Here is a 27967-nt window from a genome sequence, read left to right as displayed (position 1 = left end):
ATTACAGCAGCAGAAAAAAAAATTGCGAATATAACCTAGTATGCTGTATGCTGAATATTACCTAGTAGTATGCAATCAGCCTCACCAAATTACGTTTGGAGGGGTTAATAAAACACCAAACTACTTAAGGTCATGCGCAAGTATTGTGGGTAGAGTGCGTACTTGGAATACCTTTTGAAAAGTTTTATGGCCTCTGCATAGGTAGTGGTAGTGGTAATTTTACATGAGATGCTTGTTAGTGAGATAAGCCTGTAATTGCTGGGTAAGTGTGTGTTGCCTGATTCGTGAACTGCAATCGCCTTTCCCATGCACCAGTCGTGGGGAAGAAGAGACTCCTGTAATGACTGAGTGACAAAATAAGAGTAGAAAATACATCGCTACACTTCAAAATTTTTGAATTCAGGCAGTGTGGGCTGGCCGAGGACGTTTTTTTCATTGTTAATTAGGCAGCTAACACCAACCCAGTCAATAGAGATTTAATCGAGGGCAGAAAAGCCAGAATTGGATACAAGCGGTAATCTATGCGCCATTGCGGTAACATGGGAAGAAAACACATCACTCAATACATTACAGCATTCTTCAGGAGCAACAGGTTCATCATTAGGGTGTGTTAATTGGATTATTTCGCTTGGAGTACCGTTAGCTATGGTCCAGAATTTACCAGAATTAGTTTGCAAGATAGACGGAAGTGTAACAGAATAAAAATGTTGTGTTGGACTAGCGGCGGCTGCGTTGTAGTCACTTTAAGTGCGGTACTAAGCGCACCAAGGAACGCCACTGCGTGAAGCTTTTTTGCGACGAAACAACCGCGTTTTTTTACGTAGTCACTTCAAAAAGGGGTTGAACCACGGGGACCGTGGCTTGCAAGCGACTGTTCTTTGGAGTACGAAACTTTCGATTAGCGACGACAATGTATTTTTAAAAATGCACCAGTTATCTTCAACACAGTGCTGATCGCAATTAGCGATGTAAAAATCTGCGAAATTTTCCATTTCAGCGGTAATGGAAGCAAAATCGGCTTTGCTGTAATCACGGATAACCTTCGCAGTTTTCTTAACAGGAGCCCGTGTGTTCATATGAAAATTGAGTGCAAGGCGACCACTTAAGCCTTTAAAGTAAAGAATTGGGGAAACTGTGTCAGGGTTCGTAGTGAGAATCAGGTCTAGTATGTTAGATGAAGAGGCAGACACGCGCGCTTAAAAATTCAATTATGGGGTTTTACGGACCAAAACCACTTTCTGATTATGAGGCACGCCGTAGTGGAGGACTCCGGAAATTTCGACCACCTGGGGTTCTTTAACGTGCACCTAAATCTAAGTACACGGGCGTTTTCGCATTTCGCCTCCATCGAAATGACACCCGCGCTGATTTCAGTACAAGCTGGGTGAAGTGGAAGTCCAAACAAGTGTTTATCAACTCGGTACTCTGAGAAGACTGGGACATTACCGTGTCGTTATGCCAAATGATATCGGGAAAGTTATGGTATCTAACAACTAATTTGTTTCATGGGTCATGAAGGTCATCCCAAAATGATGTGGAAGCAGTTGGAGGGTATGCATGTGCAGAAAATGACATCTCTGTGGTCGAGTACAACACACACGCAAACAAGTTCAAGTGGTGTTTCTATGGAAACTGACTTCGAAGTGACTGTTTCAGTAACTGCAATCAAGACACCTCCACCTGATCGCACACCAGGATCGCAGCTATAACATGAATACAGTTTCTCACAGTCAAAAATTTTGCTATTTTTTATTCGAGCAGAGAGCCATGTTACGGTGAGGCATACGATGTCAGCAGCCCATGAATCAATCAGTGAGGGCACTGCAGCACGTTTATTTAGTAGAAGACTTCTCACGTGAGTGAAAAGAAGCTGATATGGTGTTATTACATTGCGCATGTGCTAGTTATGTAGAACAACTTCCTTCGATAGCTTGACGCGACCGAACTGAAGAGCGTGCTGCACGTGGCATGTCGACTTCGCATACATTGTCAGTGGTAGAGCAGCAAACGTAGCACTTCTTCAATAATAGCTTGTTTAGCCGCATTGAGTATGTCTTGCCCGTTGCTTTAGCAAAATCAAGTGGGTTTTTTCTAGAATGGCGTGTTGCTCAGCAAAACTCTTTGCCCACAGATACCCCGGTGGACTCCAGATTAGATTTTAGTGCCAGAATTCTATCCTTTAGTTTTGAGCAAGAAATTTTCATTATAATCGGGCGAGTCTTATTAGGAGTGTACGAGCCAATTCAGTTGGCTCTACATACCATTTTCTCGGCGACCTCAAACTTAAGATGATGAGATAAAAATTCACGCATCAATTTTTCGGACTGCGCCCATGTTTCTGACGGAGTGTCAGAAATACCATAAGATATTAAGTTATCACGGCGAGAGCGATCGTCTAGATCAACGAGACGTGTCAGGAGAGAGTAATTTTCAGTTTTAATGGCGTGAGCCACAACTGCAGGTATGTCAGCTGACGACGGGTTAAGCTCAAGTGATTCAACAAGCGATTCAACTGTCGTTAATCTAGTGGTTAAATCGGACACTTCATTAGTTCATTGAGCTTCCTTTTCTTTTAATTCGGCGACACCCCTCATAACCTCTGTGTGTCGTGAATCTATTTTTGCTGAAAGGGCAAAAATGGATCCAAGGAGTATTGCAATGCGTAACATTTGCGGGTCCCGGATTAAGTTCAACGTCACCCCATAAGATGAGTAGCCTTGCAGCAGACGCAGATTCACAGAGTGAGGAAAAAATGCACTTGGGCATGGGTAAAGCAGCAGACAGACGCTACGCGTACGTTTAAAGAGACGGAGCTTCACAAACCCGCATGTAGAAGCAAAAAGGGTATAGCAGCGACTGCATGCTTGCCGCTTTCCCGTACCCACTGAAAGTGGCCGGACGAAGGCGGCTGCTTAAGTAGAGCCAGAAGGGAGATGTCGTTCTTAGCGGCTGTGAATCCGTATGCAAAAGTGTGTAGATGGCGCCCTGGATTACTTGCTGGAACCGAAGATCTTGACTTGCGTCAGATAGCAGGAATGGCAGTAGTGTCGCTGACTCATTAAAGATGTCCCTGGTGAAACCGCACATGCGCAGGTCGGCGGATACAGCCATGCTCCAAGAAGCGCGATGAACTACATGTAGACGCAAAAAGGGTTTAGCGGCGACTGCATGGTTGCCGCATTCCGGTGCCCATGGGAAATTTGGCCCGAATATTTGCATGGCCCAAACTACAGGAAGACCTTCCTGCTCTTTGATGCAGTAGTTCTATATCGCAATTGTCAGCGTGTGGCTAATATACACAACAATGTTCTCTCGCGAATATTGCGACGTTGCTGAAGGACGACACCGACCCCGAGCATCGCTGTGCAGAAGGGTAGACGTTTTCTCATCGAAATGGCTCAGAAGGGAGCCGGATATCATGCACGCTCGAGGACTTGGAAATTACACTCGCAGTAATCATTCGAAGTGAAAGTAGTGCCCAAGGCCAACACCTTGTGCAGTGGTGACGCTATGCTTGCGAAGTGCCCGATGAAGCGCAGTAAAAAGGATTGAGGCCAACAAAACTCCGCAAGTGTTTCTGATGTCCTGGGTGAGAAAACCGAATCACAGCAGGTGTTCTGTCAAGGTCTGGTCACGTGCCATGATTGCTGGCAAGGTGATCCAGCACTTTGATTTTGTTTTTAGCAAATTGCAACTTTTAATGTTCAACTAAGGACGAGCTTTAGAAATCCAGGTGAAAACTTTGTCCAAACACTGAAGGAGGTGGCGAGAAGTGGAGGAAAAGGTAGCGACGTCGTCAATATAACATAAAACGGGTTTCACAATTCAGGCCACATAGATCTTTGTCTATATTACGTTCAAAGGTTGCAGGATCGTTACACAAAACGCAAGGGAATTACGTTAAATTTGTACATTCCGTGTGGTATTGCGAAGGCGGTGATCTCTTTGTCTGCTGCGTGCATAGGCATTAGCCAATAATCCAAGCCGATATAGGCAGTCTATAATTAATGAAGAGCCCGGACGAAATAACGGTCATTGTCGATTCGTGGCATCAGGCAGACGTCTTTGCACGCGATCTTACTTAGGGTCTGTAATCAATGCAAAATCGAACAGAAACGTCCTTCTTCTAGAGTACAACCAGCGACGACCAAAAGATTGATGATGATTAAATAATTTCGCGTTTGACCATGGCCGCGTCACTCTTTTAGATGATTTTTCGCTCCGCATACGACACGCCGCATGGGCAGCGGTGTACATTGAATGCTGCGCTGCATCGCAAGTGCGGCCGAGAATCATTCAATGGACGTCAAATAAGATCCGTGTTTTGAAGCAAAAATAAAGGTTCTCCTGCCTGCGCAACAAGGAGATCGCCGTTTATCATGGCTATTAAAGCTGCAGTGCCATCACGGTCAGGATCTGAAGGCGAAGGTCCTGTTTCCAGCGAAGAGGAACAAACGTAACAGATTTGGCATCGGTTAAGCAAGTAACAGTGATGCGTTTGGGCATCGACACCGGCTAAACAGCTGGAATAAACGTTCTGATGTACACTAGTCCCCATACGGCATCGGTCAGGTTCCTCCGCAGCCCTTTCCTTGCAGACCAATTGTGGGCCGTCCACCAGGCCGGCGGAGTGGCTGAGATCCTCGGCCCGACGTGGCAGTTGCCCGCTGCGCGCTAACACACGCCTTGCCGGACTTGAATAACATTTTCAACCAAGTAACGAACTCGTGCACTTATGTCGTAAAACCAGCAGCCTGGGAGGGGTGGTGAGTTCGGTGGACAAAAGTGTGTGGTGTCTTTGTGAAGGAGAGACGTGAGGGGAGAGGCAAGCTGTGCGAAATTTTTAATAAAGCGCCGGAATTTTGAGCAAAGGCCCAAAAAGCTTCGCAGATCTTTCACCGTTTGTGGCTGTTGGAAGTCGTGAACCGCTGCTATCTTTTCAGGGTCTGGTCGTATGCCGTCTTCGTCGACCAGCAAGCCTAGTACAAGGGCTTGACGCTCACTGAAATTACATTTCTTCGAGATTAAAATAATTCCAGCTTGCTGGATACAGTCAAGAACGATCGACAGGCGCTGATTGTGCTCGTGAAATTCCCGGCCGCAGATAATGACGTCGTCTAAATAGCACATGCAAATTTCCCATTTCAGTCCGCGGAGCACGGCATCCATAAATCGCTCTAATGCCGCTGAAGCGTTGCATAAGCCAAGCGGCATAACGTGGAACTCTAAGAGGCCGTCAGGTGTCACGAAGGCTGTCTTCTTCTTGTCTGGGGGGTGCATGGGAATTTGTCGCTACCCTGACCGTAAAACAACAGAAGAGAAATACGACGCGCAGTGGAGGCATTCGACGGCGTAATCTATTTTTGGTAGGGGGTACACGTCTTTCTTTGTGACGGTGTATAGGCAGCGATAGTCGACACAGAATTTCCATGAGTTGTCTTTTTTCTTGACTAGGATCACAGGAGCAGCCCAAGGGCTACATGATTCCTGGATCACTCCTTTCTGTAACATTTCTTCGACCTGCTCGGTGATGACTTTTCTCTCTGAAGGAGAAGCGCGGTAGGTCTTCTGACAAATTGGCTTTGCTTGCCCTGTATGGATGCGGTGTTGCATACCGGACGCCGGTGGTGTATGGGACGCTCGTTGGCCTTGAGCAAAATCAAACACTGTGGCGTAGCTTCTAGCAGGCACTACTCACTAGAAGACAGAGACTTGTTAATCATGCGCTTAAAGTCAGCAGAATTATCATGGTGGGAATCGGGGTTGGATATTTTTACGGCAGTTGACATTTCAACCATTTCGACCGGCAGTAACATTTCGACCATCAAAACTTGCCAGTTTAAGTACTAGCGGCAATGTTATGGATTGGGTTGAAACGTTCACTGTCCACAAACGAGTACAACCATCAGTGGTGACAACGAGGGAGCGAGAGACCATTACATTTTTCTTGAGCGCATTGCTATAATCGGGCTCGGCTAAACCACAACAAGAACCTGTACGACGGTGAGAAGTATTGACAGGTACAAAGATTGCAATCTGAGGGTGCAAACACACGTCTTGTGACACGGAGAGAACGTCGGCGGCATCATTGGTGCTATCCGTCATTGAAGTTCGCGCGTCGCGGCGAAGAGAAATCGCGCCACTTCCACAATCCAAACTTGCCCACCACTCACGCAAGAAATCAATTTCTAAAATAATGTCATGCGTTGTACGTACAAGCACAGTAAATTCACTTTGAAATGGCTGGTCCCCTATCGTAAGTGAAACAGAACAGACCCCAAGTGGGCGTAACATTTCCCCGCCAACTCCACGAAAGGTAGCCTACCGATCCCAAGAAAACATAACTTTGTGTCCAAGACGATTTTTGAAGGACAGGCTCATAACAGAAACTACCGCCCCCGTGTCAACACATTGCCAACTAAAACACACGCTTTGTTTTTGAACAGTTTTATACAAGGGGGCCTTGATGAAGATGAACATATTGCGACCGCACCCCAGTCGGTCCCACCAGCTAGTTTCCCAGCGGCGGCGGTGATAATGAGCGACGACGAGGTGTTGAAGAGCGTCGTTGTCGTGTCGGTGGTGGTGTGAGGCTGCGATCGGAAACGGGGTAGTCACTGCGGTTCGCGCGTCCCTGCTGCAGCTGCTGGAAGGAACTGGGATACGGCCAGGGCTCGTCAGCGGGCACGCGGAGTGTGTAGGCATTAAACCGTGGAGCGCGCTGCTGGCGGCGGTGACAATACCTAGCTATGTGTCCAGGCACACCCCAGCTGTAGCAAATGCGGGAGCCGCGGCTTGTGGCAAGTGACACCAGAGACATGGGTGTCATTGGTAGGAACGTACTCTCAGGCTGGCTGGTTGTAGGAGGGAAGAGCCCGCGGAACAAATCGTTGTGGTGCATCTTGTCGGCGTCCCAGACTTCTCGGTTGCGGTGGCAAGTTGCTGGTCTCCGTACGATCAGCATATGTCCTGCGAGGTTCTTGGTAACTCTGAGGTGCCGAGGTGGCTGGTGGCACATGAGATCGTTAATCAAATGCACACTGATGGCACGCATAAGCGTCGTCAATAACTTTAAGGCGTTCAAGCTTTTCTTTAACCACTTGCCGAATGACCAAGGAGATCTCGTCGTGGGTTGGGATGGACACACTTGCAATGGTAGTAACATTTTCCAAGCGTCCAAAGTTTGGCCCAATCCTTCTCATCTTCAGCGCTTCAAACGCCCGGCACTGTTTCTTCAGATCAGACGGGGTACTAAGATCTTCCTTCGTTATAAGAAAATTGTAAACATCCTCAGCGATTCCTTGAAACAGATGTCCTACTTTGTCTACATCTGTCATGGTAGCGCTGACGATTCCGCATAATTTCAGAACAGCCTCTATGTACGTGCGTTGTACAGGTTTCGCCAGGTAATTGAGCTCGTCGGGAAAGTGTCTGCTCAGCCTTCTTTTTCTTAGAGATGGGGTCCCCGAAGCAGTGGGTGAATTCTTCTACAAAATTTTCCCAGCTTGTCAGAACATTCTCGTGGTTTTCAAACCAGAGGAGCGCAGTTCCCGCGAGAAAAAAAACCATGTTATCGAGCTGCTTCGTAGTGCTCCAGTGGTTGTGGCGACTCACCCTGATGTAGTGTTTAAGCGAGCCGTCGGCGTCTTCGTTCACTTTCCCCGAGAAAGTGGGTGGCTCTCGCAGGGGTGTCCAGTAGCCAGCCTGAACTGCGTGATTGCTGTCTGGACCGCCGCAGGTGGGGTCGTCATTGCCTTCTCCGAAATCGGCCATGTCCGCTGCTTGTGGTCGTAAACCGGCCAAGCACGTACTCTGTCGGACAGTTGGTAGAGCTGGGTCACCCAGGATCGTCCAAGATTTACCCCCACGTCCACCAAAGATGTAACGAATTATGTTTATTTATAGGGTGAAACGAGGTCCGAGAGGGAAGCTACAGGCCAGGCCCAGCCGGCGCAGAGTACCCCGAGATCACGCGCGCACAATCTACTTCTCATTTCTCTGCCCCAGTCACGCAGTCTTGCGACAATATATATAGTGTTTCCTCTCAAATAACAACACATGATCCAGTTACAGCATTGATCCAGCCAGCCAAGGAAACAAGGGTTCAGGATATTATATATATATATATATATATATATATATATATATATATATATATATATATATATATATATATATATATATATATATATACTGTGTACATATATATGTGTACTGTTACTTTGAAGGGCATGAAGAAGGCGACATGTACTAGAGGAAAACAAAGTCAGGCAGCTGCCTGAACGCCTTCAACACCAGTTGTAAATATACCTTATTTTACACTCGCGGGCCTGCTTTCTTCCTGCAACATTTTGGTGAAAGGTACGGGGTACAATCACGGAACTTCGCAGCGGACGTCATCTATCTGCCGCTACAATAGCAAATCAACCGACACAAATGACAACGCCTCAGCAGCCTGTGCAAACGGTCATCCTCACTGATCCGCGGGACCAGGAGACATCTTGTGGCACGGACAACGCCGACGTCGAAGACTGGCTTACGATGTACGAGCGAGCGTCCGACAACAGGTGGAATCCAACAATAATGCTAGCAAATCTGATATTTTATCTGAGAGAAACTGCGAAGCAATGGTACGATACATATGAAGCTAAACTAAAGAGCTGGGATGTCTGAAAAGACAAACTATGAGACCTGTTTAGCAGACCTGTCAGTCGTCAGCAGGTAGCAAAAAAGAAACTTGCGCGCCACGCCCAGACGTCCTCAGCATCCTATGTCATGTACATTTAGGATGTGCTGGCCCTCTGTCGCAAGGCTGATAGCACGATGACCGAGGCCGACAAGATTGGTCCCATACTAAAAGGTATTGCAGACGACGCCTTCAATTTCCTGATGTGCAAGGATTGTGCCACTGTTGATGCAATTATAAAGGAGTGCCGGCGCTGCGAACAAGAGAAGGGCCGCCGTGTCACTCAAACTTTTGACAAATTGCCCAATACCGCCGCGACATCTTTTTTCGAAGACGCACCGCGGTTCGTTCAGTCGACACGACCGGGAGGTATAACGCGCATTGTTCGGTGTAAGTTTGAGGCCATGGCTCGGCTCCAGTTCGTTCCGACTGTCGGGAAAGCGTTCCCGCTTTCCCCCCTATACAAGTGGTCGTTCGGAAGGAAATAGCGAGTTAGGGTATTCCATTTCTCTGCTCTGTCCGCCTCACAAACACCTACCAAATTATCCCGGCCGCTCGATCCCTGACGTAAATTTTTCAGCCACTCCGTCGCAACCTAGCTGACTGGCGCACAGCGGATGATAAACCCATCTATTTAAATTCTTCCGGTATTGGACACATCACGCGTCATTGCCGGAACCATTGGTCGTCGCCTCCTCAGTGGCCGTCTCCTCCTCAGTGGTCCTCTCCGGGTCAGAACCGCCAAGTGCCAGACAATCGTACTCTCTCGCCCTATACGCCGGCCAGGAACATCAGTGCCGACAGTGCATCATGAAGCTCCAACCGCTCCCCGTATAGGCAAGGTCGTAGGTCCCGTTCGCTTCTCGTTCACCGCTCTTCTTCCCCGTCTGCGACCGGTCGCTTCACTTCAGGAAACAAGGCGGTGCAGCTCCCGGAGATGAAGATGCAACTCCGACCTCACCCACAAATCCTCTGTTGACTCGGCCTCTGCCTACATGTGGAAACCTACTGGTCATTCAAGTTGATCGCGTTTCCCGTTGAAGGTGTCAGTAGACTACTTTACGTATTAGTAAAGGTTTCGGCAGCTTTGTCCTACCTGCTTTTTCGAACGCCAAGCGCCAAACACTTGACGCCTCGGGTTGATTACGCTACTCGACTCGCCATACAATGACTTCCGTATACTGTGGAGTTCGTAGTTTGCCCATGCTGTTCCAATAACATCGTTTCAGGCGGGGACTTTGTTGCCGATCACAGCACCGGTATTGGCTGTTGCCACGCTGAACTTGAATTTAGCGCGTGTGCTGACGTTCAGTCTGTCGACTCTCGTTCTGCGGGTGAGAAACTGCTTGCATGTGACGACATGGCCACTCCCAGTGCTGTTCCCTGCTTGAGCCTGTTTTATTTGCTCCAATTTCGGATGGCACTGTCCTATTTACGCTATCTCGCATAGTTGTTCCCCATCAGTGCTCTCCATGCAATTCGCTCACTTCAGTCTTCACAGTGGAATCTCGTCTGCAACGCACTTCCTTTGTTTTTAACTTTATTTCTTGAAGGACACCTTGGACGTATTTAAATTGTCACCAGCATTGGTATCTTTGACGATTAGGCTGCTTGAACTTGTGCAGTCCTTGGCACACTTACTTGTAATCCGTGGTTTGATCAGCCACTCCCCGACGCTTTCCAAAGCTGCAATGACGACAAAGCTCCTTGTTGAGAACACTACAAACTTGTTGTCGCACTTTATTATTTTAACTGCCATGCGTCTACCCTGAGCCGCGCATATGCGCTTTCACGCGGGATGGGTACGAGACGCCAGGCACCTTTACGGCAACATGCTTAACCAGTCACCGTCTTCGAGCACCATGTTATTGACAATCAGGTTGCTGAGATACTCAAGCGCTGTGTTATCGAGCCTTCGAACAATGGCCGGGTGTGAGAGGTACTTCTTACAGGAAATTACCTCTGCCTTAACTACCGACATCTGAACAAGACCACATGCAAGAACGCATATCCGTTGCCGCGACCGGAACGTTCAAACATTAGACATGCAACTTTTGTAAGTGTGTCCCTTCGTCATTTCAATTCCACACGCATATATATATATATATATATATATATATATACATGTAGGTTGTAAGCACTATTAACGTACTTCGTCGTTTTCCTTTGTACATAGCCATCATCATCTTCCCTGTTCTACTTCGCCCGTGAGCTGGGGCGTTGCCTTTTTTTTTTGGAGAAAACAGCGCTGGACAACTTGATCGGTCTGGGTATTATAAAGTGGTGGAGGTACGTCAAGACGCCGACGTCCTCTCGTGTTCCCGTCCTCCCTGGAGCACCGTCCCGGTGGCCGCCTGCGCCCACTTACCCTTACAACAATGGAAACTTCCAACCCCGGCCCTTCCGGTGCCTCCAACCCTATGACACAGAAGACCCCGCCTCCGGCGCCGTCTTGGACGGTAACGAGCCCTCAGTGCCATCCCCCTGTCTTTGCGGGACTCCGCGGTGATGATATCGACGATTGGATCGACCACTACGACCGCGTGAGTTCGTGCAATAAGTGAAACGACACCCAGAAATTGAGACACGTCGCCTTTTACTTGAGCGCTGCTGCAAATACGTGGCATTTCAACCATGAATTCGACATCGCGGATTGGCCCACGTTTACCTCCAAGATGCGGCAAATCTTCGCCTCCTCGTCTGGCCATGCAGAAGTCGCTAAACAGAAGCTGGGAACGCGCCGCCAACTTCCACAAGAATCTTACACATCATACATAGAGGATGTCTTGGCTCTGTGCCGCTGTGCGAATCCTAGCATGACGGATGCCGAACGCGTTCGCCACATCTTAAAAGGCATTGGGTCTGTCGCGTTCAATGCCTTAATCATGCAAAATCCGGCTTCTGTCCAAGACATCACTTCAACGTGCCAACGCCTACACTAGCTGCAGTCTATTTGTCTTCCACATGACAGCAGCGATCCTCAGGTTTCCCATTCTACAGATCTGCGTGCTCTTACCCGCACCACCATCCGCGAGAAGCTTCAACTACAAGACATACAGCGTCTACTTGCCGCCTGCGCCCCAATCCCCACCTTCGTCTTGCGCGAGGTCGTAAAGGTAGAGTTGACAGCGATGACTACACCCACGACGCATCTTGCTCCAGTAGCGTGCCCCACGCCTACCTACGGGGATGTTGTTTCGCTACCCACCCCTACCGTGACCTCCGTGCCTGCTGACGTTTCCTATGACCGTTTGGCTTCGATGGGAACCAGAGCACGTGCTGCGGCATCGCACCCTCGGTGGCGTCCACCTCATCCGGTGTGTTTTTACTGTGGCACACGCGGCCATATACCTCGCTTCTCGCCAGCAGGATGAAAGACGAGGCTATGCTGAGCACGAGAGAGACCGCACTCACTGATTAGACGCCTGCTATCCCGGATCGTACTCATTCCCTCAACACGTTCTCCGTCTCTTCCAGTTGCTCCCAATCTGCCTCATAGTTCCCGTTCGGTCAGGTGTCGTTCTCTGTCGCCTTTCCGGCGCTCTACATCGCCGCTTCGCGCCACTTCCTATCTTGTCGACCAGCACTCGGAAAACTAACTTGCAGTTTTTGGAGGGGAAACTGCTTCTTATCGGTCTTCAAAAATTCCTCCTGTTCGCCCAGTCAACATTCTTTCTGTAACTGTCGAAGGCGTTCCCGCGTCAGCTCTCATCGATACCGGTGCCGCCATTTCTGTTCTTTGCAGTGATATGTGTTCCCGGCTTCGGAAAGTAAAAACACCTTATCTTGGACCTATTTTGCGTGGTGCTAGTAATGCATTCATTTACCCCGACGGACAGTTTACTGCTCGTGTTCTCATCGACGGCACACGCCACTGCATTCAGTTTATCATCCTTCCAACGTGTATCCATGAACCTGTACTGGGTTGGGACTTCCTACATTCTGCTTCAGCCGTCATTTCATGTAGATAGGAAGTTGTTCATATCACAGAGACAGCGCTTGCCGCTGTTACGGACTCTTCACTTTCATGCGTGAACTTGGCCACCGCTGCAGGCCACATCCTGCATCCTGCATCCTGGTCACGAAGACGTTGTAGCCGTAACATCCAGTCAGATCGCCGAAGGAGACGCGCTAGTCGCCCCTTCTTCCCACTGTACTTCTCGCGGAATTCTCATTGCCACCTGTCTCGTCCGGTTTTTCACGTGCCCTTCTGTCTGCTTGGAACACGACCCCAGATACTGTGATGCTGCTCAAAGGGATGACTGTGGCAACCTTAGCCGACACTCAACCTATCTCTATAGTCATGCTTTGCCCCTCTTCATCGCCAGCACCAACGTCAGGTTTGGATGATTCTTTCCCTCCTCCAGCCCTTCTTGGCTCTGACCTAACAGCCACGCAGTCCGAAGCCTTAATGGCGGTCTTGGCAAAGCACATAGCCTGTTTCGATAGATGTTCCCCTGTTTTGAGCCAAACTCCTGTAGCTACACACCACATCGAAACCGATGGTTCCGCTATAATACGACAACGCCCCTATCGTGTATCGCCGTCCGAATGAAAGGTCATTGAACAACAGGTTGCTGACATGCTTGCACGGAAAATAATACCTTCATCTAGCCCATGGACTTCTCCCGTGGTCCTGGTAAAGAAAAAAGATGGCTCCGTTCGCTTTTGCGCCGATTATCGAGCGCTCAATAAGATCACACGCAAGGACGTATATCCAATACCTCAAATTGACGATGCTTTGGACACACTAGAAGGGGCGGAGTTTTTCTTTAGCATTGATCTTCGATCAGGATATTGGCAAATTCCGATGAACGAGACTGACAAAGAAAATACCGCGTTCGCTACACCAGACGGACTTCATGAATTCAACGTGATGCCTTTTGGCGTTTGTAACGCTTCAGCCACATTTGAGCGCATGATAGACAACGTACTTCGTGGTCTAAAATGGAAGACCTGCCTCTGTTATCTGGATGATAATGTCATCTTTTCGTCTGACTTCACCCAACAACTTCATCGATTAGACGAAGTTCTCAAGTGCCTTGCAAATGCTGGTCTCCAGATTGATACAAAAAACGCAAATTTGCAAGCGAGAACATAACGGTATTGGGCCGCGTCATCTCAAAACATGGCATCCAGCCAGACCCCGAAAAGATTAGTGCCGCTCTCCAGTTTCCTCACCCCCAGCAGCAGAAAGATCTACGTAGTTTCCTCGGCTTGGCGTCGTATTTTAGTCGATTTATACGCAACTTCGCTGCAACAGCAGCTCCTCTACACAAGCTACCGGTTACCGGTGCCTCTTTAACATAAGCTAGCGACTTCGAGTCGGCTTTTCAAGATCTTAAGCGGCAACTTACTTCCGGACCAGTGCTTCGCCATTTCGATAATCGATCCCCCACCATACTCCATACTGGCGCAAGCGCACAAGGTATTGGCGCAGTACTTCTGCAACGTAATGCAGCCTCTAAAGAGCAAGTCATAGCATATGCCAGCCGAACACTTTCTCCAGCTGAGAGGAACTACACCGTTACAGAGCAAGAGTGCTAGGCTATCGTTTGGTCGGTTCAAAAATTTCGCCTATACTTTTACAGCTTCCACTTCACCATCATCACTGACCATCATGCTCTGTGCTGGCTGTCATCAATGAAAACATATCAGGACGCTTAGGACGCTGGATACTCCGCTTGCAGGAATGACTTTACTATAACGTACAAGTCTGGAAAAAGTCATCATGATGCAGACGCATTGTCTCGCTGCTCACTCTCGCTCTCTCCCGGTAACGCGCCGTCGTCTTCCCCACCAAGTCGTTCCGATGCTACGCCTGCATGCCTCACACAATCTCTCGATAACGCCCCTGGACCAAGTTACGCTTTCAGCACGCTCGGATTTCGTCTCGCTTCAGCGGGCCGACCCCTACTATCGAGCTCTCATGGATCGCCTTAGTGGGTTAGCCGCTTGCGACGCCAACTTCGAAAATTCCGCCTTCAAGGTGGCGTGCTTCACAGCTACGTTCACCACCCAACAGGTCACCGATGGGTCCCAGTTCTACCTCGCTGCCTTCGCCTGCGGGCAGTAGAGGCACTTCACGACGAGGTATCGGCTGGCCACTTAGGCTTCCACAAGACTTACGACAGCATAAAGACCCACTGCTTCTGGCCTGGCCTATCCACAACGGTGGCCAAATACATTGCCTCTTGTGCGTCATGTCAGCACCACAAACGCCCGACATCCCCTCCTGCCGGTTTATTACAACCTCTCGCTTGCCCGGACGCACCTTTTGAATTTGTTGGTATTGATTTATGTGGTGCGTCGCCGTTCACACCCTCCGGTCACCGTTGGATTGTCACTTCGGACGACCATTTAAGAATATATGCCGAGACTGCCCCTCTGCGATCCGGTACCGCTTCTGAGGTTGCCGATTTTTTCATGCGCTCCATCGTCTTGAGCCACGGGGCTCCTCGCGTTCTTCTCAGTGACCGTGGCAAGGCGTTCATTTCACAAGTTCTCGAGGAAGTTCTTCGGGCCTCTAATACCGTCCACAAATCTACTTCTACCTATCATCCGCAAACCAATGGCCTTACTGAGCGCTTCCACCATACGCTGTCTGACATGATTTCCATGTACATCCGTTCTGACCACACTGACTGGGATAAAATTCTTTCTTTTGTGACGTTGGCATATAATACTGCTACTCAACGGACCACCGGCTACAGCCCTTTCTTCCTTGTAAATGGACGATCTCCTTCCACCATATTCGACAGAGAATTCTTTTTCGCACCATCTTCGCCTAACGCGTCGCTTCCAGAAGATTTGCTGCGCGAGTTGCACATTGCCGTCAAATCGCCCAGCAAAGCACAGAAGCTACCCAAGCTGAGCGCAAGCGTCACTGCGACAACAAATGCCGTGACCTACGTTTTCACACTGGAGACCAAGTCCCCCTTTGGACTTCAGTCCGCACCCCAGGTCTCTGTGAGAAGTTTCTTCCACGCTGCATTGGCCCATACACCATTGTGTAGCAAACATATGTAGCGAACTATCTCGTCCGCCCAGTACACTCCGTCACTGACCGGCGCCGCCGAAATGCCGAAATTGTTCGCGTATCGCGGATGAAGCCCTTCACTGCGTGTTTAGATAACCTCTAATCTGCAGCCAGGCTGGCCGCTTCCATGACGGGGGGAAGTTAGTGTAAGCACTATTAACAACCTTCGCCGTTTTCATTTGTACATAGCCATCATCATCTTACCTGTTCACTGCTTCGCGCGTAAGCTGGGGCCGACTGGGACAAATTTAGACTCATCAGAGCTCGAGACGAACCCACCACCATAGATGGCCTCGACAAATGGGTTGAACAGCTAGGCAAGGACGTCAAAACCGCGACCAAAAGCATACCAGTCACAGCAGAAACACACGCAATAGACAACAGACTACTACACATGAGGCAAGCACACGAAAGCCTTCAAAAGAGATGGCTCAAACAAAAACACAACGGAAGACTGAAGCTCAAAATTACTCGCCTAGTTAAAGAAATAGAACACCACGCACAAGAGCTGGTCAAACAACAATGGGGTCAAACATGCGACCAGATGAATGGAAAACTGGGCCTAAAAGACACGTGGCACCTACCCAGGTACCTCCTAGACCCTGAAAATTGTAAGACTGCACATAACAAGAACATCAGCCGCATTACACACGAACACCCCCTTCAAGACGATGAACTCCTCGACGAACTCAGCAGCAGATATGCAGATACCTCCGACAAGGAAACGCTTCCCGAATACAAAGGACCTCCGAATCCAGGAATGGACGAGGAAATAACGACGGCGGAGGTAAGGGCGGCGCTACACAAACTCCGCACATCCTCTGCCCCGGGAGCGGACGGAATCACAAACCGAACCTTGAGAAACGTGGATGAGGAATCAATCAAAGCTATCACAAAACTCTTCAACCAATGCTGGGAAAATGGCAAGCTGCCGGCAGCGGGGAAACACGCAAGGATAACCTTCATACCGAAAGCAGGGAAGACCCTACAAACACAAAATTTGGGACATATCTCCCTCACGTCATGCCTGGGCAAATTGCTAGAACACGTGATTCTAGGTCGCCTGCAAGAACAGATGGACAAGCACGAACTCTTCCCCAGCACAATGTTGGGCTTTAGACAACACCTCTCCAAACAAGACTTCATGCTTAGACTATGGGAGGAGGTCAATAACCCTATTCACAGCAAACGAACCAAAGCAATCCTAGCTCTGGATTTAACCAAAGCATTCGACAAAATCAAGCACGGGGCTATCACGGAAGCCCTTTCAAATATAGGAGTAGGCGAGCGAGCCCACACCTACGTCAAAGCTTTCCTATCCGCTAGGACGGCGGAAATACACTTCGGGTCACTCACATCCGACCCTTTCACACTGGGAAGCAGAGGAACGCCGCAAGGATCGGCACTTTCACCCCTCCTTTTCAATGTCGTGCGCATATCCATGGCACAGCTGCTCGTAGGAATACCAAACCTATCGCATTGCCTACACGCAGACGACATTACACTCTGGGTAACCAAAGAGAACGACAGAGAGATCGAGCACCTATTGCAAACTGGAGCAGACGTAGTCTCGGAACACGCCAGAAAGATAGGATTACCGTGCTCCCCACAAAAATCTGAACTTCTCGTCATGAGATATAATCCACGAGGCTATACAAAAACTTCAGTCCCTATAGAAGTATACGTGGACGGCACCCTAGTTCCCGAGGTCCAAACGATCCGGATACTAGGTATGCACCTAAAAAGCAACGACAAAAACACAGTGACCATCAACAAACTTACGGCATGCGTGAACACAACCGGCCGTTTGATCCAACGCATCGCCAACAAACACTTTGGGATGAAGGAAGTGGATCTTAGGCGTCTAATCCAGGCTTTCGTGCTCAGCCATTTCGTGTACTCCCTCCCATATATCAACCTGTACAAAGCGGAGAAGGAAAAGGTAAACTGCCTCATAAGACAGACCTACAAGGTGGCGCTCCACCTGCCGAGATACACATCCACCGAGAGGCTCCTGAAAATGGGCGTCCACAACACGCTGGACGAACTATTTGAAGCACACGGAACAGCCCAATACGAAAGATTAATCAAGACACCTGAGGGAAGACACATCCTAAGGAAATTAAGCATCCCGTACGAGAGCACTCAAACAAACGTCGGACCCATACCCAGAGACATCTTCAATCACCTCAGGGTTGACCCAATCCCAAAGAATATGCACCCGGAGTATCACAGCAAACGGAGACAGGCCCGGGCCAAAGCACTCAAGAAACACTACGCAAACCACGAGGAGGCGGTCTACGTAGACGCAGCCGAACGCGGAGAACGCGACGCTTTCTCCGCAGGAGTAGTAGAAAACGACCTCAAACCAATCACCGTGGTCACCATTTTTGGAAGGCACGCGGATGAAGCGGAAGAAGCCGCGATAGGAATAGCTATCACAAATACCGCAGCGAAAATAATTTTCTGCGATTCCAAGACGGCAGTGCGTAATTTCGCCAAAGGCAGAACCCAAGAACCGGTGCTACAAATTCTGAAGAAAGTACATTTCCCGCCCCGCCAGATCAAAATCATCTGGATCCCTGCGCACTCGTCCCATCCCGGGAACGAAGCGGCTCACAGTTTTGCCCGAGGACTCGTCAACCGGGCAGTGAGCCAACCAATCCTGCGAGGAGCAAAAGAGCGCATGATAACCTACCACGAAATTACGCAATACTATATAAACGAAAGACTCGAATACCCACCCACTGGCAATTCCTTAACCAAAAACCAGCAGGCGACGTGGAGGCAACTCCAAACACACACTTTCCCCAACCCGTACAAACTATCCATAGTCTACCCAGGGACACACTCCTCCGAATGTACGCTATGCGAGGCCGACAAAGCCTATTTAGCACACATCTTGCACGGATGCCCTGAGCTCAAACCTAGACCCGAATGGCAGCTATCCAACCGAGAGCAGTGGGAGGCTGCGGTGACTAGCTCGGAACCCGCGGTTCAACTGCACCTCACGAAGCCATCATGACTTCCCACATCTAATCTTATAAATCATTGTGTGTTGACGAATTCCGAAGTTTTTACCACCACCACCACCACCACAGACAATCAAGAAAAATGATACGACACAACATAAGAAAAGCAATCACGTTATTTTCAAAAATATCTCATGGTGAGACAGTCAGTGCATTGAAGTGCTGTCTGTTACTTTATAGTTAATGCCTCTATTTTCGCGCGAAACTCAAGAAGAATACCATTCCTGGTTGTATCGCCATCAAGTTGATAACATTGTCATGTTGCAGATGTAAAATAGAGGTGGTTATATGCATCGACCTTGGGAGAATATTTTACCAATGTACGCCGATGGTTATGCCGTCTTTCACGTGACTTGCATAAGCTATATATTTCCAGTGGCGAATTTTATGAGTAATGCGATGGATTCCGAATACACACATCAGTCGGGCCGGTATCACTCTGGATTCTAATGTACGAGGGCCGTTTTTTCTTTCAACCTCCGGTCGCTCCGTGCAGGCGCTACGCGGGCAGCAGAAACGGACATGCGCTGTAGGCAACTGCGCAGCTCTCGCACTACACACTCCGCCATTGTTGACATTCAGTCGTCAGTCGGCATTGTGCTACAGCCACGTAAACATGGCTCCCATTATTCTTGCTCCCGCCAAGTGTTAATTGCGAAGTGTTATTCGTTTTCTACAGGCTGAAGGCCATGGTGCTGCAGAAATCCATCGGAGAATGAGTCGAGTGTATGGGGAAAACTTCATGAGTAATGGTGTTGTGCGTGAATGGTGTCGAAATTTGAAAGATGGACGTAATGATGTGCATAATGAAGGGGGCCAAGGACGCAAATTTGTCGTTTCAGATGACCTCGTTCAACGAGTTGACAGAATGGTTAAAGAAAACCGCAGATTCACCATTACTGCTTTATCTACGGAATTTCCAGCAGTTTCAAGGTCTGTTTTGTACTTTATTGTTACTGAACGGTTACGCTACAAAAAACTTTGTGCGCGTTGGGTCCCAAAAATGTTGACGGACGGCAACAAAACTCGACGAATGGCGTAAGCTTTGGAATTCCTTGAGCGTTATCAGGATGAAGGAGACAACCTTTTGAAATCAATCGTGACTGGGGATGAAACCTGGATTCAATACGACACACAGGAAACAAAACGACAATCACAACAATGGATGCATTCAAATTCACCAAACAAACTAAAGAAATTCATAAAAACCTTCAACAACAGAAAAACCATGGCTACTGTGTTTTGGGACCAAAAAGGTGTGTTGCTTGTGGAGTTTATGGAGCCCGGAACCACAATCACTGCAGCTGTTTATTGTGAAACTTTACGACGTTTGCGTAGAGCCATTCAGAACAAACGAAGAGGAAAGCTGACCGCTGGAGTTGTTCTGATCCATGACAATGCCCGTCCACACACTGCTGGAGCAACTCAACGGCTTCTCGAACAATCTGGATGGGACATTTTCGATCATCCGCCATACAGTCCATACTTAGCACCCTGTGACTTTTATCTTTTTCCTAGACTGAAGACGTGGTTTGGTGGGAAGCGCTTTCAAACCGATGGCGACCTTCAAACCAACGTCAAGGACTACTTGAATTCATTGGCGGCAATTTTTTTTGAAGAAGGTATTGCAAAGCTTGTCCACAGATATGCCAAATGCCTCAATCTCTTCGGTGATTATGTCGAAAAGTAACCGTAACTGTACTAATCTTAAGGTAATAAAATTATTGTTTTAGATGAACTTGTCTGTTATTGATAGCCTATCGGAGGTTGAAAAAAAAAACGGCCCTCGTATCAAGGACAAAGGCAACCAAAATGTTTGTTGGGGAATCCATAGATATATATTTGTTCTGAATAAACCTAACAGGCTTACGTTGAGCTGTTCCTAGTTCTTTATTGTTAGTTTTCTAATATGGAAACCAGAATGCTTTAGCATACTCTAAAACAGGGTCTCATGAAGGACATGTAGTCTATGAGTTTGGATTCGTTTAAGATATCGTTTAAGCTATAGCTACCTAGGTAATGAACTTTGTGATTTTAGTGCTTTTCAGATCATAGGTTAGCTTCATATGTAAGTATTTGCGTTACAGTATACTTGTGCAGGGATTGGCTAACATTAGTATAAGCATAGGACCTTCGTTGACTTTCGCTCCGCGTGACGTCTTGTCGTGAGCCGCAATTTTTGATCCGGTATCTGTGTAGCTTTGCACAACTACCGCAGTGGGCACATGCCAGCGCCATCCAACCCTCGTTTGACAATGTCTGTGACTTTATTCACCTGGCATGTATCACTAGGTGTGAAAGCTCATTCGTTCATGTGCTCAGTCACGGAGTTGGAAATAAAAATCTGGACAAGTTTACCTGTCAAAATGCCTTCTTTGCCTGAGTCGACCATTTGGTCATGATGGCAGTGACATGAACGGACCGCTTCCATATAATCTAGCTGATAACAGATGGGTTATCGTGGATGTGGATCACTTGACCTTCTATGCAGAAACCACCTGCCACTGCTCGTAACGTTGCATCCTTCCTTTTACGGTATTTCCTTTGCGCAGCGTTGCCCCTCACAAAATCCTAAGCGACAGATTAGCGCATTTCTTTGCAACATTTCGAAGTCCCTGGTCGGTTAATATCGAATAATTCAGCGTACCACTAGAGAATACCATCCGCAAACAAACGGCATGACAGAACGCTGCAAACACAATCTTGGCGATATGCTGTCAATGTACGTCGCGTATGACAATGGGAATAGCGACCAGGTTCTTCGTTTCGTCACCCATGTCAGCAATACTGCGCCGAAAATTACTAGTGCAATTCTTCATTAATTTCTTGTATACGGACGAGAACCTACCGGTAATTCGGACAGAATCCTTCCTTAAAAGAATTTAGAAATTTGCCGCCTTGCAAAGCTGCTGGACAGCAGAGATCCTGTCTACCTTACGACCGTTGTCTGCTTACTTTTTCCCCTGAGTCTTCGTTTTGGCTTAGGGTATCCGCTACGAAACCCGGCCTCTTCTACTAAATACGTTGGCGGCTAATGCGTTGTGGAGTAAACGTTTCCCGTTATTACTTTGCAGAGCCACTTACACCATCGACAGGTATGGTGCCATCGCAATTGCGAACTTGTCAACGTCCGACGCATGAACTGTACTATGAGTCCCTTCCTTTGTTTTCGCGTAATACCACCAGAATGGTGTATTTGTGTGCATGGAGGGTGACTGCAGCGAAGCAGAGTGACCTGTGTCTAAGCAGCTTTGTTATCGGCATGAGATTGTGCTTGAAGCGCTTGTGTAAACATCTCGCTTCTGCGACAGCTACCCGTTTGCCCCCCCCCCCCCCCTCTTCCTTTTCTGGTTGGAGTAAACCTGTTTACACTAACTTTACTTCATTTTGACAAGGGAGTTTGTCATATTCGCAGTAATTTTATAATTAAAGCACCATATTGGACACGTTAAGCAGTGTTGCGCAGACGTCCTGCTGCAACCCAGGATTCTGACTTTGAAGAACTAAGATTTTTATTTGATATAGTAATATAGCATAAACTTGGTGTACTGACAATGAAACTGTTTCCCGTCTTTCACCCTATGATACTTTTTATCCAAATCCTTCTCATGCACGCAACGGCGGGAATCCATCTTCATCAATGAAGGATAGACTTGTGAGACATGATAGTACACCTTACTGCGAAATTTTATAGCAAATTACTAAATATATTAATAACCGTCTGCTATCCTCCCCCCAAAGACACTGTGCTCTCTTTATTTAACTATTTAGATCCAGTTTAGGAGTTTATAAGCTAAAATCGTTTACATTTTTCTTGTGGTGGTGACATTAGTTTTTATAAGATGAATAATTTTTTCACACCATACCTTGAGCTTACATTGACAGCGAATGAATTAGTGAATGTCATTAACCTACCCGCTAGAATAATTCAGCATTAATCTTTACATGACGTTTTTTTTTCTAATATAATTCACGAAATGTTGAAGCTCGTCGGACACGATATGCAATTATTAAATATCCGGTTGGACACGATGTGTTGCATTGCACAATGGGACTGCCCAAAACGCACACTGTTTCATCTTACATGCAACGCATCCGAGGAAGATGAAATTCAATGCTTACATCCCTCCCAGGTATATATAGTCACAACTATTTTATTTTTATGACCTGTATTATTTTTTCGTATCAAGGTCATTACAATTGCAACTTTGTTCTAGTGGTTTACGCATCTCTCGAATCTCGTGCTTCTTGCGCGGCGATTTCGGGCGCCAGTTCGAAAAGAACAAGCGTTTCTAAGCGTGCTTCATGCATGTAGAATAATATCAAATTTTCAATGTCAAAATAGAAAAAATTAAAAGGCGCGATAGTTTACAGAACTTCATTACATACTGCCACTTACAATTAAGCTGCCCCAGGGTTCGTCTTCATTGTGAGTAGAACTCGCCTACGTAACATCGTCTGTGAGCTTTCCTTGTATTTTGTGGCTGTGTTCCCATCACGAACTTCCAAGTAATCTTATCATGATGACATTCATCCACGTAAGAGCGCAACACAGAACTTTCAATCATAGACGTTGGTTAGTGTAGATATTATCGAATACGAATCGGATACAAAAATTTGGAAAACGCTTAAGCTTCAGCTTGAAGAGTAGAACACGATAGCAATAAACAATCCCTGACTGTTTCTCTCACTTCCCGGAACTGCAGAGCATGTAGCCGTAATGTTTAACGGGAAACGCTCGCGGCGAGTGCTATGCTGAGAGCAATAAGAAATCCCTGACTGCTTCTCTCCCTTCCCAGGGCTGCAGAGTATGTAGCCGTAATGTTTACCGGGAAACGCTCTCGGCGAGCGCTATGCTATAATAGCAATAAAAATCGCTGACTGCTTATCTCGCTTCCCGGAACTGCATATTATGCACCCGTAACGTTTATCGGGAAACGCTCGCGGCCAGTGCTATGCTATGATAGCAATCAAAAATCCCTGACTGCTTATGTCGCTTCCCGGAACTGCAGAAAATGTAACCGTAATGTTTACCGGGAAACACTCGCGGCGAGTGCTATGCTATAATAGCATTAAAAAATCCCTGAATGCTTATCTCGCTTCCCGGAACTGCAGATTATGTACCCGTAATGTTTATCGGGAAACGCTCGCAGCGAGCGCTATGCTATGATAGCAATTAAAAATCCCCGACTGCTCTTCTCGCTTCCCGCAACTGCAGATTAAGTACCCGTAACGTTTATCGGGAAACGCTCGCGGCGAGCGCTATGCTATGATAGCAATAAAAAATCCCTGACTGCTTATGTCGCTTCCCGAAACTGCAGAGTATGTAACTGTAATGTTTACCGGGAAACACTCGCGGCGAGTGCTATACTATGATAGCAATAAAAAACCCCTGACTGCTTATCTCGCTTCCTGGAACTGCAGAGTATGCAACCGTAATGTTTATCGGGAAACGCTCGCCTCGAACGCTATGCTATGATAGCAATCAAAAATCCCTGACTGCTTCTCTCGCTTCCCGGAACTGCAGAGTGTGTAACCGTAATATTTAGCGGGATACGCTCGCGGCGAACGCTATGCTGAGAGCAATAAGAAATCCCTGAGTGCTTCTCTCGCTTCCCGGAGCTGCAGAGTACGTAGCCGTAATGTTTACCGGCAAACCCTCTCGGCGAGCGCTGTGCTATATTAGCAATAAAAAATCCCTGACTGCTCATCTCGCTTCCCGGAACTGCAGAGTATGAAACCGTAATGTTTACCGGGAAACGCTCGCGGCGAGTGCTATGCTATAATAGCAATAAAAAATCCCTGACTGCATATCTCGCTTCTGGGAACTCCAGAGTATGTAACCGTAATGTTTATCGGAAAACGCTCGCGGCGAGTGCTATGCTATGATAGCAATCAAAAATCCCTGACTGCTTATCTCGTTTCCCGGAACTGCAGAGTATGTAACCGTAATGTTAACCGGAAGACCCTCGCGGCGAACGCTATGCTATGATAGCAATAAAAAATCCCTGACTGCTTATCTCGCTTCCCGGAACTGCAGAGTATGTAACCGTAATGTTTATCGGGAAACGCTCGCCTCGAGCGCTATGCTATGATAGCAATAAAAAATCCCTGACTCCTTCTCTCGCTTCCCGGAACTGCAGGATATCTAACCGTAATGTTTACCGGGAAACGCTCGCGGCGAGTGCTATGCTATGATAGCAATCAAAAATCCCTGAATGCTTATCTCGCTTCCCCGGAACTGGAGAGTATGTAACCGTAATGTTTATCGGGAAACGCTCGCCTCGAGCGCTATGCTATGATAGCAATCAAAAATCCCTGACTGCTTCTCTCGCTTCCCGGAACTGCAGAGTATGTAACCGTAATATTTAGCGGGATACGCTCGCGGCGAACGCTATGCTGAGAGCAATAAGAAATCCCTGACTGCTTCTCTCCCTTCCCGGAGCTGCAGAGTACGTAGCCGTAATGTTTACCGGGAAACCCTCTCGGCGAGCGCTATGCTATGATAGCTATGAAAAATCCCTGACTGCTTCTCTCGCTTGCTGGATCTGCAGAGTATGCAACCGTAATTTTTACCGGGAAACGCTCACTGCGAGGGCTATTCACGCAGGCGGGTTTTGTGGTCGAAACCAGGCCTCTTGTAGGGGCTGTGATGCGGCTAAGGCGAGCGCCATCTGGAAATCTTTCAACGAAAGGGGCACGCTGCTCAGTGGACTCTGAGATATTTACGCGCCAGCGTGTGCAAATGGCGGACGCCGCCTCCGGTCTGCGCATTCGCGAAATACTGGAAAAGGAGATTGTTTGAATTTTCGCGTAACAAAATTATGTTTTCTCGTATATTGAAATTACAATCCGAATGCTGTCGTGTCTGTAGGTTCTGCGTAAGTCGTAGCTTATGGTTTGACCACGTATTCTAGCTCGAGAAATTGAATTATTTCAGTGAATTTCTTGCGTCTCATGAACGCCCTGGGTGTGTGTGGTCGGAAAATCTATTTGCCGATGCGACGTGTGACACCGGACGCCAGATTTTTCTGCGACACGGAATCCTTAACGCTATCGCGTTAATATTACGTAATATCCAACCAAATATCGAATAGTCAAACGCAGACGCCTGTATTTAAACGAGGTATAATACTTTTGATATAGTTACGTACCTTGCCTTTACTTATGTAGCGCAATAAAAACAGTACAGCGCAGTCTCTATTATGGACAAAGGAACCGTTCTGGAAACATGATCACTAATCGTTACAGTAAACAACTGAACGTACAGTTTTTCAACAACTTTATTGTCAGGTTGCAAGTCAGGTTTGTTACGAAGAAAGGGGCTGTATGACTAGCTTTCCAAGAAAGCTATGTGAATGGGTGCCGAAGAAAGATTAAACATTTGTGGGGGATAATGGTGATTAAGCACTTGTGTGTCGCACACACGTGTAAAAAGCACCTGTTTCCACATGTCCGTGATGCAGAAGTCATTCATGAGCAATAATAAACATCACAGGTTGAAGCGTAAAATATATAAGTAGCACAGGATTAGACTACCGGAAACACTTCATGATATACAACAAGAAACAATAAATAAAGCGTCTTCATTTACACCACCACTGCAAAACGAAAACCAGTACTTGTATTACACATGGTGTTTCGGCATTACGTCGCAAACTAGTACCATTGTCGTAGCTCTGATAATTTACAGTACTTTCTTTAGCCCATGGAGAAGAGCAGCCAAACTTTACCATTCAGTTCTTGCAAAACATTTGTTTGCCTTCATACATACGGAAGTACCGAATAGCTCCTTTTGGAATACGGATAGTTAGTGTGTAGCATTTGATATGTATTTGAAACTTCGAATATTCGCCCACCCCTATTCAATACCCTGACATTTTCTTTCGAACACGCAGTGCCTAGATCAGCTAGGCACTTTACATTTCAGAAGTGATTTTAGAGTGGTAAGCAGAATGTGTCTAGGCCAGTGAGTCTCGAGATATCGGGTTTTCATGCCGAAAAGAGAAACTGATGTTCCTTGGGATACCGAAGCAATATTATTTATGCTCTGCGGAGGAAATTCCATTCTCTGACAATTTATGTTTCGATTGGACATTTAGCCAGAGGAATCGCAGAGGTCTTCCAGGACCGCAACCAAGCACTGAAGATATCATGTTCTTTTTTTTATGTCGAGCATTTCGAGTTCTATCTTCGTTTCAATTCGTTCCCCGTCATGACTATAGGAGACGCTCGTTGTTATTCTCTAGAGTTATGCTCACCTGAAACACTGACGTAATTCGTAGCCCGTGGAGAAGTGGTACGATCACTTGTGTAGCCAGAGGCAAACAGAGCAGAGGCGTCAAGACGGCCAATCCGGTATGCCAGCCGTAGGCGTAGTAGTGTGCCGGGAAGGCTACCAATGCAGGCGATGAGAAGAGAGAGACCACCGACGAAGCCGCCAGAGGAAGAATACCAAGCGCACGGTTTCCGAGGAACATTTCATCCTTCGTGGTGGCACCTCCAATGGAATAAGCACTCCTCCGGAAAGAGAAATAAAGACCCAGCGATAAATTTGCTGCCACAAGGAATGCGAACAAAGCGTATTCCAGCAATAGCAGCATTGCGAACGACTCGCACGAGGAGCTTTTCAAGAATCGAGGGTTTTCGCTGGGTAAAAGGCTACTTCCGAAAAGACATGCGAGTGCAAATTAGATGTACTTTATGAAAGTACAAGTTAACCGTACTAGCGTTTCAAAGTTTGCTGTCAAACTAGCTAGAGATGTGCAAACTGTGCTTTGGCCTAATTTTCCTAGAACATCTGCTACGGCTTTTTCGACAGGCGCTCTTCATTGTACAATTGATATGAGAACTGCCACAATATTGTCCATTTAGCCACAGGATTCCTAGCAAACGCTTGCGGGAAAGCTTTATCTACTTGTGTGAAGTCGTTGTAGAAAGCCAGCTGCTCTACACGGCTAAATAATGGTTCAGCCTGCGTTTTGTCTTTCTTCTTTGTTTCTCATATGATAGTGGCAGGCGCAATATATTTTTCTGTTTAAATGATGCATTTGTCTCTAGATAGGCTTGTTTAGATTTAGTAGAAGACAGAGGCATTCCACGCATCATCATCTTGCGACACCGGCAGTAGTGGCAGCCGATTGCATCTGTTAGTTGCATTAATGATGTCTCCACTAACTTTTTGGAAACCGTTAATTGTGGGGTTATGAA

At 47.4% G+C, this 27967-nt stretch overlaps 1 protein-coding gene across 2 annotated transcripts in view; it reads right to left on the bottom strand.

Annotated features, from left to right (window-relative positions):
* LOC135912816 (sodium-coupled monocarboxylate transporter 1-like) overlaps window positions 1-27422 on the bottom strand; it is a 161365-nt gene extending 133943 nt beyond the window's left edge. For both annotated transcript variants that reach the window (XM_070523223.1, XM_070523225.1), the window contains exon 1: window positions 27019-27422. In XM_070523223.1, coding sequence (XP_070379324.1) covers window positions 27019-27360 — 342 coding nt within the window. In that variant the 5' untranslated portion in view covers window positions 27361-27422. The remainder of the gene's footprint in view (window positions 1-27018) is intronic.
* Between the last annotated feature and the right edge of the window lie 545 nt (window positions 27423-27967).

The sequence above is a fragment of the Dermacentor albipictus genome, chromosome 8 (assembly GCF_038994185.2).
Source record: "Dermacentor albipictus isolate Rhodes 1998 colony chromosome 8, USDA_Dalb.pri_finalv2, whole genome shotgun sequence".
In the NCBI taxonomy this organism is placed as follows: Eukaryota; Metazoa; Arthropoda; class Arachnida; order Ixodida; family Ixodidae; genus Dermacentor; species Dermacentor albipictus.
Note: the sequence above shows the minus strand (reverse complement) of the source record. Positions and strands in the feature narration are given on the sequence as shown.